Genomic DNA, 16,956 nt, shown 5'->3' on the forward strand with positions numbered 1-16,956 from the left:
AAAAGCTGTTTGACATTGTCCACTGTACAGCGGTGTACAGTGGACAATATTCAAATGTTAAATCAAATTTTAAAATTGAAATGCTATATAAAAAATGTAGCCTAATTTTCCATTTGTAAAAGCATTATTCCCAATTAAGTCCCAATTAAAATGATAATGCAATTTTTTTTACTTTTAGAAAGTGTTCTAGAGAAAAGAATCATAAAAAATTGATTTCTCAGAATCTGTGAACTTTTTTTAATGATATTTTCAGAACTTAGAGGAACAGTGTGTAACATTTTGGGGAATCTATTAGCAGAGATGGAATATAATATTCACAACTATGTTTTCCTTAGTGTATAATCACCTGAAAATAAGAACTGTTGTGTTTTCTTTAGCTTAGAATGAACCCCTCATATCTACATAGGGAGCGGGTCCTCTTCACAGAGTCAGCCATGTTGATCCACCGTGTTTTTACAGTAGCCCAGACAAACCAAACACTGGCTCTAGAGAGAGCCTTTCGCATTTTTACGTTACCTGAAGGCCACTGTAGATCTCTTGTGAAACTGTGGTAACGTGAGTCGCAGAGTGCAAAACCTAAAGTACTTTTATTATGGTAAGGATGGCCTCTGAGCGAGGCGAACAACATAACCACGGTTTTGCACTCAGCGGCTCACCTTACTGCAGCCTTGGAAAAGGGAGGAGTGGAGGGGTACTGCCCCCAAATCCTACACACTGTACCTTTAATAGTTTCAGTTTTAAGTTGCCTACTATTAGATGATGTTGTATTCTGCTTGATTTCTTGCTACTTTTATTTTGTTAAAGAAGTCAATAAATAAGAATTAAAGCTGCAAGCAGCGATGAACGGGCCCCGGCACCTTCCCGCGCGTCGGGGGGACTGGCGGGATGCCAATTGACGCGGCCAGGCACAATGAAACCGGAACTCTGATGAGAGCAATGACGCCTCCCACAAGACTCTACGACAAACGCTTCATGAGTTATTAAAGGGCCGTGGTTAATATTTTGGGGCAGGGCTATGAGTCTATATTGACATGAAAATGATCTCAGGCCTGGACCACCATCATAGCTGAGAAATTTGGGGCAGATCAGACTACGTAAAGTGGAGTTACAACAACTTCCTGTTTCATGGCGAATGGCTTAAAATGGCCGCCACGCCACGGTCAGGTCATTCAGTGAAAACTCACCATTTGAATAACTTTTCATCAGGAAGGTCTTAAGATGGTCCTGACCAAATTTCAAGTGGATCTGATTAAATCTGTAGAAGTTTGTTAAAGTGCACGACCTACAAAACGCAAAAAATGGGCAAAAATCGCACATTAAATTCAAAATGGCTGACTTCCTGTTGAGTTTTGGCCATACCTCCAAGAGGCATTTTTGTGCATCTCCACATGTTACATCTGTCTGCCAAATTTCATACATTTAGGTGGAACCGGAGCGAGGGGCTACATTTTTCCAACTTTCTAGGGGGCGCTAGCGAGCCATTTTGCAAAACCCAAGCCCGAGACCCTTAAAATATAAAAAAAAAAAATTTAAATAAGTGTGCCAAGTTTAACAACTTTTTGAGCATGTTAAGGCCCTCAAAAAGGCGATTCATTTGGGAGAAAAAGAAAAAAAGAAGAAACACTAGTTTCAATAGGGCCTTCGCTGGCTCGACGTTGTCGGTGCTCTGGCCCTAATAAAAGCTATGGAGACAGCACCAAATCAAACCACAGCTTAGGTTGGATGTCTTTGCTATTGTGCATGTGTGGGTGGGTTGGCTGGTGGTTAGTGTGGGGGACATTGCTGCACGCACATATTTCTTTCTGCTGACACTCATTATTCCGGTTAGACAAAGTGCACGACGTGTGAGGTGCAGATGCATGACAGAAAAGTGTGAAAACCAGAAAAGCTTTTCCTGCCTCACAGCCTTTGACACCCTCATCTGCTGCTACAGCCTGCTGCACTCTCATCTCTTAAGCACACACGGGAGCCTGTCTCAGAGGCAACATGGAGAGGGAGGGGATGCTGGTCCGGTCTATTTACTTCGGGAGAATTGGAAGCGAGGCCACAGAGAGGCTGCTGGGGAGGTTTGGACATGATGGGAGCTTTCTGCTCAGAGACAGCGAGACTGTGCAGGGGGCCTACTGTCTGTGTGTGAGGTGAGCTGGGAGTGATATTTCCTGATTCATTACCATCTAAGCAGCATCTGAATGTTGACACGGTAAATTTAACAACTGTATATATACTGTTGGGGGTAGTTTTATCTATAATGATGCATATTTTATAAACTGATAACATGTTTGACGTATAAAATCTTGATCTGAAAAGTAACCAGTAACTAGCTGTCAGATAAATGGAGTGAAGTAAAAAGTACAATATTTGCCTCTGAAATGTGGTGGAGTAAAAGTAGAAAGTAGGAAATAATAGAAATACTCAAGTAAAGTATAAGAACCTCAAATTTGTACTTAAGTACACTGATTATACTTGTACTTGTACCGTACCGCCGCTGTATACTGCTGATTCTTTGGACAATACACATATTCTATAAACTTTGTTTCAAGTGGTTCTGCTAAAATATTCAAAAGTCATCCTATAATATAGATTATAAGAATTACAGCCATGAAAGTCTTTCCTATTTACAAACTACTTGTTATTTAGTGTTTCAAAATAGACCAGACTTTGAAATATATTTACATAATTTATCCATATTTCAAATTTTGAAAAGACAGACCGCATTTATAGCTCGTGAAAAAGAAAAAAACAAAGAAAAAAAGATGAAAAATTGTATAGAAATTCCAAATTATCACATAATGTGTCTTTACTCCTGTGTGTCGAACAAAAAAAAAATGAAACCCTCTGCCCCAGATCCACATACAATCACTCTTTCACATTTTAATGGTCTCATTGAAACGTGAGTAACCTCAGATTTTACACATTCACAGCAAATCATTCAAATTCTTGAACTTTGTGTTTTGCAGGAAAGCACCGTTTGTGCACACCTACAGGCTCGTACGCTCCACTGACGGCTGGTGTCTTCAGGTGGGTGAACATCTGCAGACAGATCACACACACACATACACATTGTGGATATGTGGTCATGTTTCCAGCACTTTAGAGCAGCGGTCCCCAACCCCCGGGCCGCGGACTGGTACCGGTCCGTGGGTCATTTGGTACCGGGCCGCACAGAAAGAATAAATAACTTACATTATTTCCGTTTTATTTATTATCTGAATCTGAATGATGTTTTATTTTGAAAAATGACCGGATTCTCTCCGTTACATCGTAGTGATACGTTAATAAAGTAGCTGCATTTAAAGCCAAACTGGATTTGTGGGGACGGCGCGTGAACAGAGGCATATTGGACATGTTTCAAACATTAGCGGGGATTTTGGGTGAGACTGAGCCCGAGCCTTCATTCTCCCAGCTGGTGCACGATCACCTGTCTTTGCTTTTAAAAGAGTTCGAGCACTACTTCCCAACCACAAAAGACCCACGAACTGCCAAGGAATGGATCCGCGACCCATTTGTCAACAAACCAGGAGAATCCAGCATGTCTGTGCAAGAAGAAGATCAGCTGCTGGAGATCGCAAATGACGGCGGCCTTAAAAGTGTGTTCGAGACAACAACTCTGCCGGTGTTCTGGATTAAAGTCTCGGCAGAATACCCTGAGATCGCCACAACAGCACTGAAAACCCTGTTGCCATTTCCGACATCCTATCTGTGTGAAGCGGGGTTTTCTGCAGTGACAGCAACCAAAACTAAATTACGGAGTAGACTGGACATAAGCAACACACTTCGGGTGTCACTGTCTCCTATTACCCCTAGATGGGACCGTCTCGTTGCAGAGAAACAAGCTCAGGGCTCACATTGATTTAGCGTTATGGTGAGTTAATTTTTTCATGCACTTTATATTCGTTTTTGTGGTGTATCTGTATCTTATTTTTGTAGGCATGTTTAAACGTTACCATAGCGACCAGAGAGCGTTAGGGGGCAGAGAGGATGATACTCATGTTATGTTGTTGGCGCGATGTTAAGAGGACGCTGCTAATAAAGTTGCATATGAGTACACAGTGCATTCACGTTTATTATTATATTTACAATATACCACTGTTTTTATGCCGGTCGTATCATTTTATTTTGTTGTATTTATCCGCCACACCTTGAAGGCCTGTCCGTGAAAATATTGTCTGACGTTAAACCGGTCCTTGGCGCTAAAAAGGTTGGGGACCGCTGCTTTAGAGGACATTACTGACTTACATTCATTTACATGAAACCTACCCTCACTAACCATATTAGCTACTTGCCTAACCTTAACCTAAACCTAACCACACATCAGACCGGCGATACGTGATCCAGAGTAGGTTTGCATGACCACGTCCCCTTTATAGACGGTAACAGATTGAAACATGTCTCCAAACTTCTACTTTAAACAAACCGCTCATAGTAGTATTTATAGTAATAATGCTATGCAAAAGAGTTGCTATGTAGTTGGTTGCACCAACAATAAACTAAAAAATGCTGATGTCAAGATATAATAGAGGGTCTTTATGGCTCCAAGCTATAGACCAGACCAGCATTGCATCATCGCCGAGGCTGCGCTCCCGTTTGGGGGAAAGAAACTCGCTGTCACAGGAGAGAGAATGATGAAAAGCTGTTGTGTAGCGGGTTAACCGAGGCTTTCACACTGAGATCTGAGGCACATAGGGTATGTTAATATTCACTGCCAGTGTGGTAAATTACTAAATGATGCTGGTGACAGTGACTAGCATGGCTAGTTAGCGTTAGCTTGAGTGTGAGGCTGCTGCAGTAATACGGTCATACATTAACGTTATAGCAGCATCAGACTGTCGTCTCCAACTAAATCCCAGGCTATAGATCAAACAGTTGGCTATTAACAGGTTGGTTATTTACAGACAACACTCAGCCTAATGGGATTTGTACAGAAGTCTGGATAAGCAACATCCGGCCACTGTGTTGGACGGGGGGAAGACTGAACATGGCGGTGATTAACCTTAAATTATTAAGGTATCGCGAACGATCAGGTTCAGGCAAGATCGCAAAATAATGATTAGACATTCTTTTAAAACAAACGTTTGATTAACAAGAGATGAATGGATACATGAAATTGCATTGAAGTCTGTGGGATCTTTGGTTTTCTATCCCCCAAAAAGGGGCGCGGCCTTGACTTTTTGCGAAGTACCCATATGTGCTGGTCTGATGTATACCCTAACCTTAAACCAAGTCTTCAACCTAAAATGTAATGATTTATGTTATGGGGACGTGCATTTCATCCCCAAAAACAAGGCGAGTCCCCACATTGTCACTGCACAGATTAATGTCCCCAAAACATGGGTAACACACACACACACACACACAGTCCTGTTTTCATAACTTTTGAGGACATTGCATTAATTTCCTGGAGACTTACCTGAGACTAAGGGCGTTTTCACATTAGGTACGATTGATCTGTACCGTGCCCGAGTACGATTGCCCCCACTCTCTGCTCAGCTTTCACATTAGTAAATTTGTTCCGTACCCGAGTACACTTGCATCATCATCCACGTGTATTTGTTTATGTTGAGATCAGCTGTTCTAGTGGCGGAGCATCGTAAGACACTTCATTCAAATTTGACAGAAACAAAATAAAACTCACCAATACCGTCGTCGTTAGTCTTACCAACAATCACCAACTCTGGTTTGGTTGAAATAAACTTTTATTTCACCGAGTTTGATTTGAAAGTAGGACGACTCTAAACGTTGCCAGACGAATGCCAAAGCCTACCCTTTCAAAACTACTCGCTAACTGCTAACGTTACTCGCGTTAAATAGCGGTCCACTTCTGTGTTTCGGTACGGTTAGCTTTCACACCTGATGCGAACCGTACCCGAGTCCACATGATCCGTACTCCAGACCACCTTTTCAAGTGGACTAGAGTACGGATCAACGAACCGTGCCGGAGTACGGTAGGGAGCATTCACACTAATCAATCGAACTGCACTTTGGGGACAAGTGTACTCGGATCCGGACCCGGGTCCCTAATGGGAAAGCACCCTAACCCTAACTGTAACTGCTACTTGCCTATGGGGACGTGCATTTTGTTCCTATTTGGAAGAGGAGTCCCAACAGTGTGACTGTGTAAACAAGTGTATGTCCCAATTTACAACGTGGGCAATACACGCCCACACACACACACACACAAGGATGTAATTCATGGTTTGTATGTGATTACCAGGATTCAGAAGTCCGACTGCAGAGTTTTAGGACTCTGGAAACACTGCTAGAGAGCTGCAGAACGGGTGCAGCGTCTGACGTGGGTATAGCCCCCCTCACAGACCCACTGGACAAAGCACAGCTACAATACACCAGCTTTGGACAAGGTATGACACACTCACACACACAGGCACAAACACACACACAGATCACTGTGTGTTTTTATGTTTGCGGAGCATCGTAAAAGAGTTCTTTTTCAGCTATGAAATGTCCGTCATGGCTCATGAGGAACTCACTCATCAACCCTTACACATTTTCGATGGTGTCCTCCACAGACTTTGTCTACATGGAAACGTGTAGCAGCAGCAGCTCGGTGTATTGAGGCCATGCCTTTATAGCTTGGCAGACCGGCGCCATTAATCAGGTGGACAAGCGAGATGCAGCATGTGGCACATCAAGGATCTGTGTACTATATTTCAGATTTTTTTTTTTTTAGCAGTATTTGTGTCTCTTTTAGTATCAGTTTAAAAAATACTTTACATTGGGTGTATTACTTGACAAGATTATGAAAAAGAGGCCACTGTAGTGTATGCAAACCTTGTCAATTTCACGTTTCACTAAAGTACTCAAGAGATTTTGAAAGTCATTGAAATGTGGGAACATTTGTTTTTTGTTAAAAAAAGAAAAAGAAATGTGTGAAAATACATCTCACACTATCTCTGTTGCTGCAGTTTCATTTTGTGGTCCGTCATTGTGTGTGAGAAAGGCTGTTTGCCTGTCAACGGGTTCCAAACTATTAACTACTATCTGTGTGTATTATGATGTTTTGTGTCATAAAAGAAAGATATTTTTACATAATTGTGGTCGTGTATTGTAATGTTTTTGTCTACAAACACACACAGAGTTGATGGGTTTTTATGTTTTATATCTGCTAGGGGAAGTCCCACTTGAGTACAGTGATCTATTTGATTTATGTGGTTTGTCTGCACATATTTTATCTGATCTAAAGTCACTGTAGCAGAACAGAGTGTACCTATACAGGAAATGTTGCACTGCAGGAAAGACATATCATAAAATCTATAGTGGGTATATCTCACCATGCAACTTTAATTTATTTTATTCATGTTTGCAACACAAGGTCAGTGGCGTTATCCAACCTACTTTTTGCCGTTATTGTCCCGTGTCGGCTCCCATAGAGAGTTTGAACTTCTCTCGTTGGACCATTAAATAAAGGTTGAACAAATGAATTCACTTTAAATGAGCACATGATATTATAGTATATAACTCGACTTTATTTCTTACTCAAAACGGTCTACACATTTTGTAGAAGCACCAGAGCTGTGTTTCAGGACCAGCTAACAAGCAAGTTCAGGCAGAGCAAGTGTATTTCATCAAAACTCATCCTTTGTTTAAATTAATAATTAAAGTTGCTATTGATAACATTCAGCCACTAGATGTCGCATTCTCCCCCCTCCCCGTTACATTGCATTTACTTCACAACAAGGCGTTGTCAGGCACTTGCCGTCAATTTCAGCTTTTATCTGGGTTTTTTTCCACACTAACTGATGACCCAGAGATACCACGTGATACCAACGTTGTTTTACTATTGGCTCACAAGCCTTGTTAGAAGTGGGAGCCAGGCATCAGACATCTTCCGCAGATATAAACAAAACATTATTTTTGGACCCGCCAAAATATTTTAAATGATTAATTCATAATAAGATTATTTTTTTCAGTAAAATAGATACTTTTATTCAGCACCTTTCTAAAGGCTTCGTGGATGTATTATATATATATATTTTTTTTTTAAATATTTGTCTACATAAAAATGTAAATTATAAAACTTTTAAAAAAGTCAATGACCATGATGAGCAAAATCTTCCTTTATATGATATCTTAAGCGTGTTTTGCAGTCCTGTTGGTATACTTTTACATGTCTTAAAATGTATTACAGTGTCATAAACCAACTTACTGGGCCTGATGGACTGCAAACATGAGCAACATAAAACCACAATGTCCACACAAATACAGGCTTACACACACTAAACATGCATTCAACACCTGGCAGTGCATGGCGTTACCTCAGGCGATTTTTTATTTATTATTATTATTATTATTTTTTTAAATATGTCCTTCCCATATTGCTTTTATAATGTCTTTCCGGCCTTTTGCTCCGTGTCTTCCACCTCTGTGATCTCCTCCACGGGCTCAGCTGACGGGGCAGGGTAGAAGAGCTGGAAACAACACAACACACAAACACACACACACACACAAAAAAAACAACATTGGCACCATTTGTACACAGGTGTTTGTGGTTGGGTGAGTGGTAAAGTGTGTGATGTCAGCGTGTGTGTGTACTTACATTGAATGTGTCATTTTTTTCGAGGAAACATTTGTACTTTGCCGGGGGGCGAGGAATCGGAGGAAACAGAACCTTAGTCACCCTGAAACACACACACACACACACAATAAGCCTTAAAGCTGCAGTGGGTAGAATTTGAGCAAATATGATTAAAAAAACGTGTTTTTTATTAAACGTCCTCTATAACCTGGCAGTAGCGCATGAGACAGATATTTGAAAAAAATCATGTGCCTCTGTGTCCTCCGGTGCTCCTAATGGCATCTGCAGGATTTCACAGACTGGAGGAAAACAACCAATCAGAGCCGACCTGGAGCCTGTCGTCTCTGAGCAGCTGTCAATCACTCACAAACTCCGATCAAATGGTCAAACTAGACAGCGCTGATCAAATATGAATCAATATTCTGTTACTGTAATGCCTATTTCTCTCCTCAGATGTTTTCAGAAACATCTTGTAGTGTACTGTTTAGCTGTAAAATGAGAAAGTTTGTGACCCGGCAGCCATGTTGAGATCAGTTGAGGAAATACCAAGCACCGCCCACCAGCCGGAGCAAACTTTCTAATTTTACAGCTTAACAGTACACTACAAGATGTTTCTGAAAACATTTGAGGAGAGAAATAGGCATTACAGTAACAGAATATTGATTCATATTTGATCAGCGCTGCCTAGTTTGATTGGAGTTTGCGAATGATTGACAGCTGCCTCCGTTGAATGAGCAGCAAATAGGAACGTTCTCTCTCTGAAATGACCAGTGATTGGCTAAAGTTTACTGTCACGGGCTAGAGTTTTTTAAGGCCTGAAAACAGAGCCATGAGGAGGTGCAGAAGTCTAGTTTTCTCTCAGAACACTTGAATTACAATATGCTGAAAGGTTATTATAGAATTTTTGCCCAATGATGCCAAAAAATATTCTGCCTACTGCAGGTTTAAGCACAAATGTAGACATTTTAAACTCATTCTGCTGCCATTTGCATTGGATAAAATCATAATTTTGATATGCATTTTGTTTTAAAACAAATAGTTGACCGAATCAAGTGAAACCGTCACAGAAAGAAGCACATCCTTCCTTTGTGTTCTTTTGCATTTTCTGTCATGTTGTGTTTTTCCCCTGCTTGGCTATTTAAGACCTCGTACAGTACAGGGGGGTTTCTGTCTGAACCTCTAGGAAGTGTAGGGTGGATGTTTTGCGGTGGTTTTTCAGAAAAACAAAAGTCACCACCACTACCCGTACACTCCTCTTACTTCTCCTTTCTCCGTTTTCTCACTTAACATCGCCCATTCTGCTGACGCCGGGGTCACGTTTTGTCTTCTGTCTGACACCGTTTCACATTTAAAAAATAGAGTTTATGGTATCAGATTAGAAAAACAGCTCAACGAGGCGGATAACAAATATAGCAGGTGTGAAGACAAGTCTGTGTCAGAAGTCAAGTCAAGTCATTCAGTTAGTGACGGAAACAGTACCTCTGATGGCGCGCCAGCAGCAGCACAGCCAGGAGGATCATGGGTATTCCCAGTGAAATTGAGATGATCACCAGAATGTTGAGTTTGTAAATTGGATCTTCCACCGCTGCAAACACACAACCACATAAAGATGCTTAAAATATAACACAGTGTAGTTAGAGACTTCCAGATATCAACACCGATGGATGGAGATGATAAAAGGTCACCAGCCTTTGGTTGAACCGCTAATCGAGACGACTTTAACAAACAGCACTCACTGACGGCGTGACTCCAGTCACTCCACTCACGATTCCCACAGAATTTCGTCTTCCTCGCCCTCATCCTCACGCTGTAGGAGCGGGTGGGATCTGCATTGGCCTCTGTGTAAGACAGCTGTTCGGGCAAAGTTTTGGGTCCTTCCTGTTTTTAAAAGATAAAACATTCAGTAGGTTTACCTAGATTGTTCTTGTTTATGGGCACCAGAAAACAATGCGCTAAATGATACTATATATACAGTGGTGGAGTATAACTAAGTACATTTACTCAAGTACTGTACTTAAGTACAATTATGAGGTGCTTTACTTGAGTATTTACATTTTACTTTTTTACTCTACTCCATTTGGAAAGCAAATATTGTACTTTTTACTCCACTACCTTTATTTGACAGCTTTAGTTACTAGTTACTTTGCATATTCAGATTATTAGTAGTAATAAAATGAATAAATCAACTAATACATTATGATGAATTAGCAGTATGTAAAGTACTTTAAATTAGCTCCACCTTTACCAGCTACAACATTAAAGTGATGATGCCAAAGACATTCTGCCTACTGCAGGTTTAAGTAACACATTGAATGCAGGACTTTTACTTCTACTAAGTATTTTTACACTCTAGTATTGCTGTTTTACTGAAGTAAAAAGTCTTAATACTTCTTCCATTACTGCATATATATTATTTATGGAATAATCAACAACCATATCCATACTGTACCTGGTCACCCATGTCCAGCTGGTATTCAAAGCATTCAGGGGGAATGTCTTCTTGACGGGGGGGAAGATCCCACGTCACCAACAGGCCTCCGTCTTTGACTGATGCAGAGATGTTTTGGGGTGGAGACAGGACCTCTGTGGCACACACAACCAAACATTAGTGAAATAATCGTAACAATTCAGTCGGAAGGTCTGTTGTGGATTCTCTACAGTATACAGTCTAAACCTAACCTGAACATTCAGCTCACCAAGTTAATTAAAGTACTGTGACGACCCGTCCTACTCTGCCTGCCTGTGTGTCTGCTCTGCTGCTTGTTCTGCAGATACTGGGAGTTGAGACAGGAATATCCTTTTTCTTGTCGACTTCATCAGCTTCTCAGCCACCAAAAATGTCTCAGAACTAAAAATGTTTCCTGTCACTTACAAAAAATATCAAATGCTATTCCTAGTGGAATCCTTCAGCTGATCAAATGCCATTCAAAGTGACTAGTGTTACAGGAATCTGAACCTGTCTTATTTGTTAACTGAATAAATATTAAAAATCTAAATGTACTGATAAACATATAAGGAATTACTTTTCTCCCATTTCTCTAATATTCAGTGAGAAACAACATGGCTTCTCCCATATCAATTTGTTATCCCCAACAAATTGGAAAAAATTGTACATACTATTTATCACATTAACAAATTCGTCCCAAGATTTGTGGTTCTCGATGATAATTGTGAATTCTAGCTCATGAGTTTCATTTTGAAGGCACCCTTTTGTCTTGGAGTGTTACCTAGAATGTCCATGTCGTATGCGGAGGTGTAGACCGTCCACTCGTCGTGCAGGCTTATGTTAAAGCGGAGGATCACATATAACGTCTCGTGCTCGTGCTCGTACAGAGTCAAAGACAATGATCCGACTCTCTCCTCAGACGAGAGGTCCAGAGGGTGAACTGCTCTTTTGTCATCACAGATACTGGGAGAGTAGACAGAGAAAGAGATACACACTTGAAACAGTTCATACATTTTGATTGTAAATATGCATTCATATTCATACCAAAGCTGTCAATAGATTTAAATAGTTGATCTCGATTAATCGCATGCTTGTCCGTAGTTAATTGTGATTAATCGCACATTTTTTATCTGTTCAAAATGTACCTTACAAGGAGATTTGTCAAGTATTTAATACTCTTATCAACATGGGAGTGGGCAAATATGCTTGCTTTACACAAATGTATGTAAATAGTTTCATATGATACCAGATATCTTCACTCTAGCTTTAGCTCTACAAGCTAAAAATCACAAGTTGCGATAATGCGTCAAAGAAATTAGTGACGTTAAAACGAATTTGCGTTAATAATATCGCGTTAACTTTGACAGCCTTAATTCATACTCTTCATAGCTATGCTATATGGTTAATGTGTCATTTACAAAAAATATGAATACCTGATATTGACGAAGAGGTGAGTATCCTTCTGTAAAGTGTGGAATGACCAGGAGCAGTTGAGTAGATTTGTTGGGTAAAGGAGGCAGCGGAAGACGTCCTCATTCACCTTCTCCTCCTCTACATGATTTTCCTGCTCCGGAGGATTCAGCGGATGGGTCTGAAACAGTTCGACAAACATAAAGAACAGAGTACAGAAATCCCATCTGTAGTTTAAAGCAGCAGGCTTTTATTGTGCCTGTGTGGCCATTTGGTAGTTAAAAGATCATTTTGATTCTTACGTTGCCGGGATCCTTTTCAGCCGTACAGACATCATGGTTGTTGGCCTCTGTCTCTGCTGGAAGAGGACTTATATCTAGAGTAATAGCACGAGGGAAAACACAATAAAAAGCTATGGATTGTCAGGTCAGGGCCGGCTTAAGGCATCGGCCATATAGACGGTCGCCTAGGGCTCCAAATTCAAAGAGGGCTCTTGTTGCCCAAAAAAAAGAAAATAATAATATATATATTTTTTTAAATGCCGGTGGACGCCCTTCCTCATTTTCTGCATTGAGGTAACAAATACAGAAAGAAAGACAGAAAGAAATACACTTTTCACCCCTGTAACTCTCTTTCTCACACTTTTTCATCTGCCCGGCTGCACTTCAATCAATCGATCAACATTTATTTGTATAGCCCTTTACAATAACCAAAAGGAACCCACAGTGCTTCACATTAACATCAAGAAATAACAGGAATAAAAACATAACGTTTTACCTCAGCTTATACCTCGACCTCGGGACTTCTAAAAAAGGTTGTTGACCCAGTTTGGGTCCATGTTTACTTCCTGTCAGCTGGTGTCATTGACATACACTGCAACAGGAAATAAACTGGGACACATTTAGAATGTTTACGTTTAAAACCGTGTAATAGTCTAAATATTGGATATTTGTGACATCACAAATGGACAGAAATCTTAACGGCTTGTTTCAAACGCACAATTTCTGAATACGGGCTGTGTGTGTTTCTCCGTATATTGAGCGTTTTGATAGTTTAACAGTATTTATATAGCACTAAAATCTGCTTTATGATATAAAAGACATGAAAATCTGACTTTTTACAATATGGAACCTTTAAAATTGATTCTAAAGTGAACTGGAAACCAATAGAGCGAGTTAAGTACGGTGGGTAATGTGTTCTCGTCTGGAAGTGTTAGTTAAAAAGCGAGCAGCAGCATTTTGCACAAGCTGGAGGCACGCGAGGGAAGACTGTTGAGACCAACGTACAGTGCTTATTTGTAAACAAAAGTGTAAATTGTAGTGAAGCTGACTAAACACTGTTCCAAATCCAAATTTTGCCACGGGCACCAGAAGGGCTAGAGCCGACCCTGTGTCAAGTTCTAACTTTTTAGGACTCACACTCAGCGACAGACAGAAAAGTGTGAGCATCAATGCAAGTCCATCCATGCAGCACATTCTCTCGTGCAGTAAAATCTTTCTTGATTCATCAACATTTTTCGGGTATTAATCAGCGGTGGGGGAGGAAGGCGGTTTTCTTGAATACTGTATTCAAGGAAAGCGGAAGCTGCACCACACCACCCTGATGAAAGCTAGATAGCCAAAAATGTTTGACCAATCAAACATGGTGTACTAAAGAAGAGTTGTGGGCCATGTTTTAACTTTAATATTCATGGATCGTCATTCACTGAGTTATATCGACAGTGTGTGTGTGTGTGTGTGTGTGTGTGTGTTTGTGTGTGTGTGTGTGTGTTTGTGTGGGTGTTTGTGTGTTTGTGTGGGTGGTGTCAAAGGTTACCCACCACTTTGTGAGGCACACCAAACCAGCAAACTGGACCAAAGTATTGGATGGATAGGAAACAGCTTCATAGCCAACCTAAGGGTTTTACACACACACACACACACACACACACACACACACACAAAGACAGAGAAACAGACATACGACTGAGCATACAGGGTCTGGCCACATACAGCTACATAGAGAAACTGTCGTATCAGTCCACACTAACTTAAGTAATTTCCTGGCTGTTCATACTTCCCCTTTTTAAATGCTTAAATGTAGTGACTGACATCTAGTAAGACATCTCAATGGGCTCGTAATCAAATACAAAGAAACAGCTTTCCGTAATTCTCCTCTCGGTTACATTTAAATGACTTTTAACAACATACACATTTTCCACTGTAAGCTTTTATGTTTTCTACAAAAGAATAAGTTATCAGCACTTAGTTTTGTTTACACGATCAGCTATACTACTCCCTTATCAAAAATTATACAATCTAACACAAAATCCTTCTAAATATTACAGTATCATTACTATAAATATCAAAACTAAGAAGCCGTTACCTCCTGCCGTCCCTCCACTGTGTCGCTGGCTGTCAGTGCTCTCAATGACTCAAGACAATAACACATTTCTGGGGAAAGAAGAAGCATGACGTCACATAGCCTACTGTAAAACGCTTCAGGAAACAATGGGGCTTTTTTTTCCTGTTTCTTAATTTTCTCATACATACACCGCAAGATCAAAAGATTTGAAACACCCTGCAACCTACTTAGCTTTTCTGGTTACATCTAAAGCAATGTGTTGATGGTGAATACACTAAAAACTAAGTGTAGTGTTAAAGTACAAAGACACAGTCAATAACTTTAACTTTAAATTAAAATAAAAATGTTAACGTTTTAAAAAAAGAAAGTAACCAAAACATTAAGTTTTTTAATAAAATTGGAAACTTTTAGATATATTTACGAAATGAGTATTTTTTTTAATATATATATATATATTAAATTGTCAACTTGTAAATAAAGTTGATAACTTTTTGAAACTTTACCAAATCAGTAACATTTAATAAAATTGGTAATTCTTTTTAAAAGTTAGAGAATCTGTAACTTTGTTTTCTATAAATTTGGTAACTTTTTAAAAACATTACCAAAACCATAAATAAATAAAGAATTTTATTCCTAGAATTGTATAGAAAGCTTTGGAAAAACATTTAGACATCCATTTTAGGAAATAAAATGTACAGAAAATTATATTTAACAGGTAGCTGAGTTAAAGAATATTTAAATCCACACAGTTAAACAACTTTGGGGGATTTTCTATTTGGTATGTGGTCCAAATTTTCTGGTGTGTTTGTGTGATGACAAGACTCGTTGCTAATGACCTTAGTATTTCTAAAAATCTTTTAAATGCATCTGTTGAACTGGACACCTGTAGTGTAATTTAAAAAGTCTTCATATTGGATATTTCACTGTCGGACGTGTTATAATCATCAGGTATAACAACACATGACTACCACCAGCTCTAGGTTTCTACTCTTTAGTAACTGAAAACATAAAAAATTCAACAAAAGGGAAAACAATTCTACTGATACATTTCTTTACCTAAAGGTGACCATTTCCATTAATTTGATGATTGCATTTTTTTTTAATATATATTCATTTATAGTCAGTGTGGCTGCTAGGTATCGCTGTAAGACTATAGTGCAAATATCTATAGTTGTATAGTTGCTATTTGTTTACATCTGTGCCTTTAAAGGTCCCATATTATAAAAAAGTGAGATTTTCATGTTTTTTTTTTATTATAAAGCAGGCTTAAGTCCTTTATAAATACTGTGAAAGTATCGAAACACTCAATCCACACGGAAATACACATAGCCCGTATTCAGAAACTCTGCGTTTGAAACAAGCTGTCAGGATATCTGTCCATTCGTGATGTCACGGATACACAATATTTAGACCCTTTACACAATTTTAAACGTAAACATTCTAAATGTGTCCCAGTTTATTTCCTGGATTCAGTGTATGTGAATGTCATCAGCTGACAGGAAGTAAACATGGACCCAAGCTGTTGCCTAGCAACACAATTCTGTTGCAATTTTGTTGCAATTTTGTTCCAGTTTTGTTGCAATTTCGTCTAAATGCGCTAAAACGGAGCGTTTCAGACAGAGAGGGTAAATACAGGTATATTCAGGCCGACAGTATGAGGAAAATAATGTTGTTTTTTTTACTTTAATAATCTAACCACTGGCGCACTTTACACTATACATCCTATATACCACTTTATAGACTGCACATATGTACATATTACATTTATTCATTGTACATACTACATTTATTTATTGACAGACTGTACACACTATGTTCACCCATTCACTCTGTATCTTTTATATCTCTATTATTGTTTTTTTATAATTGTGTATACCTTTACCTCTCCTGAGTTTCACTCTGTTTGCTGATGTTGCTGATTTTGCTGCTTTGACACCTGAATTTCCCTCAAGGGATTAATACAGGTTCATCTTGTCTTGTATTGTAAACATGTTCTAGTAGAAACACAAAATACAAGTATGAACCTGAAAACGAGCATAATATGGGACCTTTAACAGAGCAAAACAGTAGTTCCCTGACCGGGAATCGAACCCGGGCCGCGGCGGTGAGAGCGCCGAATCCTAACCACTAGACCACCAGGGAGACATACACCGCTGTGAAACAAGATCTCTTTTTATTTGTGTTGCTGGGAAGTCTCTAGTGTTGCTGCGATAGTCTTTCTCTTTCT

At 39.5% G+C, this 16,956-nt stretch overlaps 3 protein-coding genes and 1 non-coding gene across 4 annotated transcripts in view; 2 read left to right on the plus strand and 2 right to left on the minus strand.

Annotated features, from left to right (window-relative positions):
- Window positions 1-16,956, plus strand: part of LOC119498157 — a 74,036-nt gene that overhangs the window by 27,424 nt on the left and 29,656 nt on the right. The window lies entirely within an intron of this gene.
- Window positions 1,806-7,044, plus strand: LOC119498181 (SH2 domain-containing protein 1A-like). Its single transcript, XM_037786767.1, has 4 exons — window positions 1,806-2,138; window positions 2,958-3,018; window positions 6,212-6,356; window positions 6,525-7,044. The coding sequence occupies exons 1-4, from the start codon at window positions 1,987-1,989 to the stop codon at window positions 6,569-6,571; spliced, it is 405 nt and encodes a 134-aa protein (XP_037642695.1). The 5' UTR covers window positions 1,806-1,986; the 3' UTR covers window positions 6,572-7,044.
- LOC119498173 (interleukin-13 receptor subunit alpha-1-like) lies at window positions 8,055-14,828 on the minus strand. Its single transcript, XM_037786756.1, has 10 exons — window positions 14,751-14,828; window positions 14,206-14,279; window positions 12,689-12,762; window positions 12,410-12,567; window positions 11,758-11,939; window positions 10,980-11,113; window positions 10,267-10,408; window positions 10,010-10,115; window positions 8,552-8,633; window positions 8,055-8,423 (listed from the first exon to the last, which is right to left on the minus strand). The coding sequence occupies exons 2-10, from the start codon at window positions 14,270-14,272 to the stop codon at window positions 8,337-8,339; spliced, it is 1,032 nt and encodes a 343-aa protein (XP_037642684.1). The 5' UTR covers window positions 14,273-14,279; window positions 14,751-14,828; the 3' UTR covers window positions 8,055-8,336.
- trnae-cuc lies at window positions 16,800-16,871 on the minus strand. Its single transcript has one exon. It is a non-coding gene; the product is annotated as a tRNA-Glu (tRNA).

This window comes from Sebastes umbrosus, chromosome 12 (assembly GCF_015220745.1).
Source record: "Sebastes umbrosus isolate fSebUmb1 chromosome 12, fSebUmb1.pri, whole genome shotgun sequence".
Classification (NCBI taxonomy): Eukaryota; Metazoa; Chordata; class Actinopteri; order Perciformes; family Sebastidae; genus Sebastes; species Sebastes umbrosus.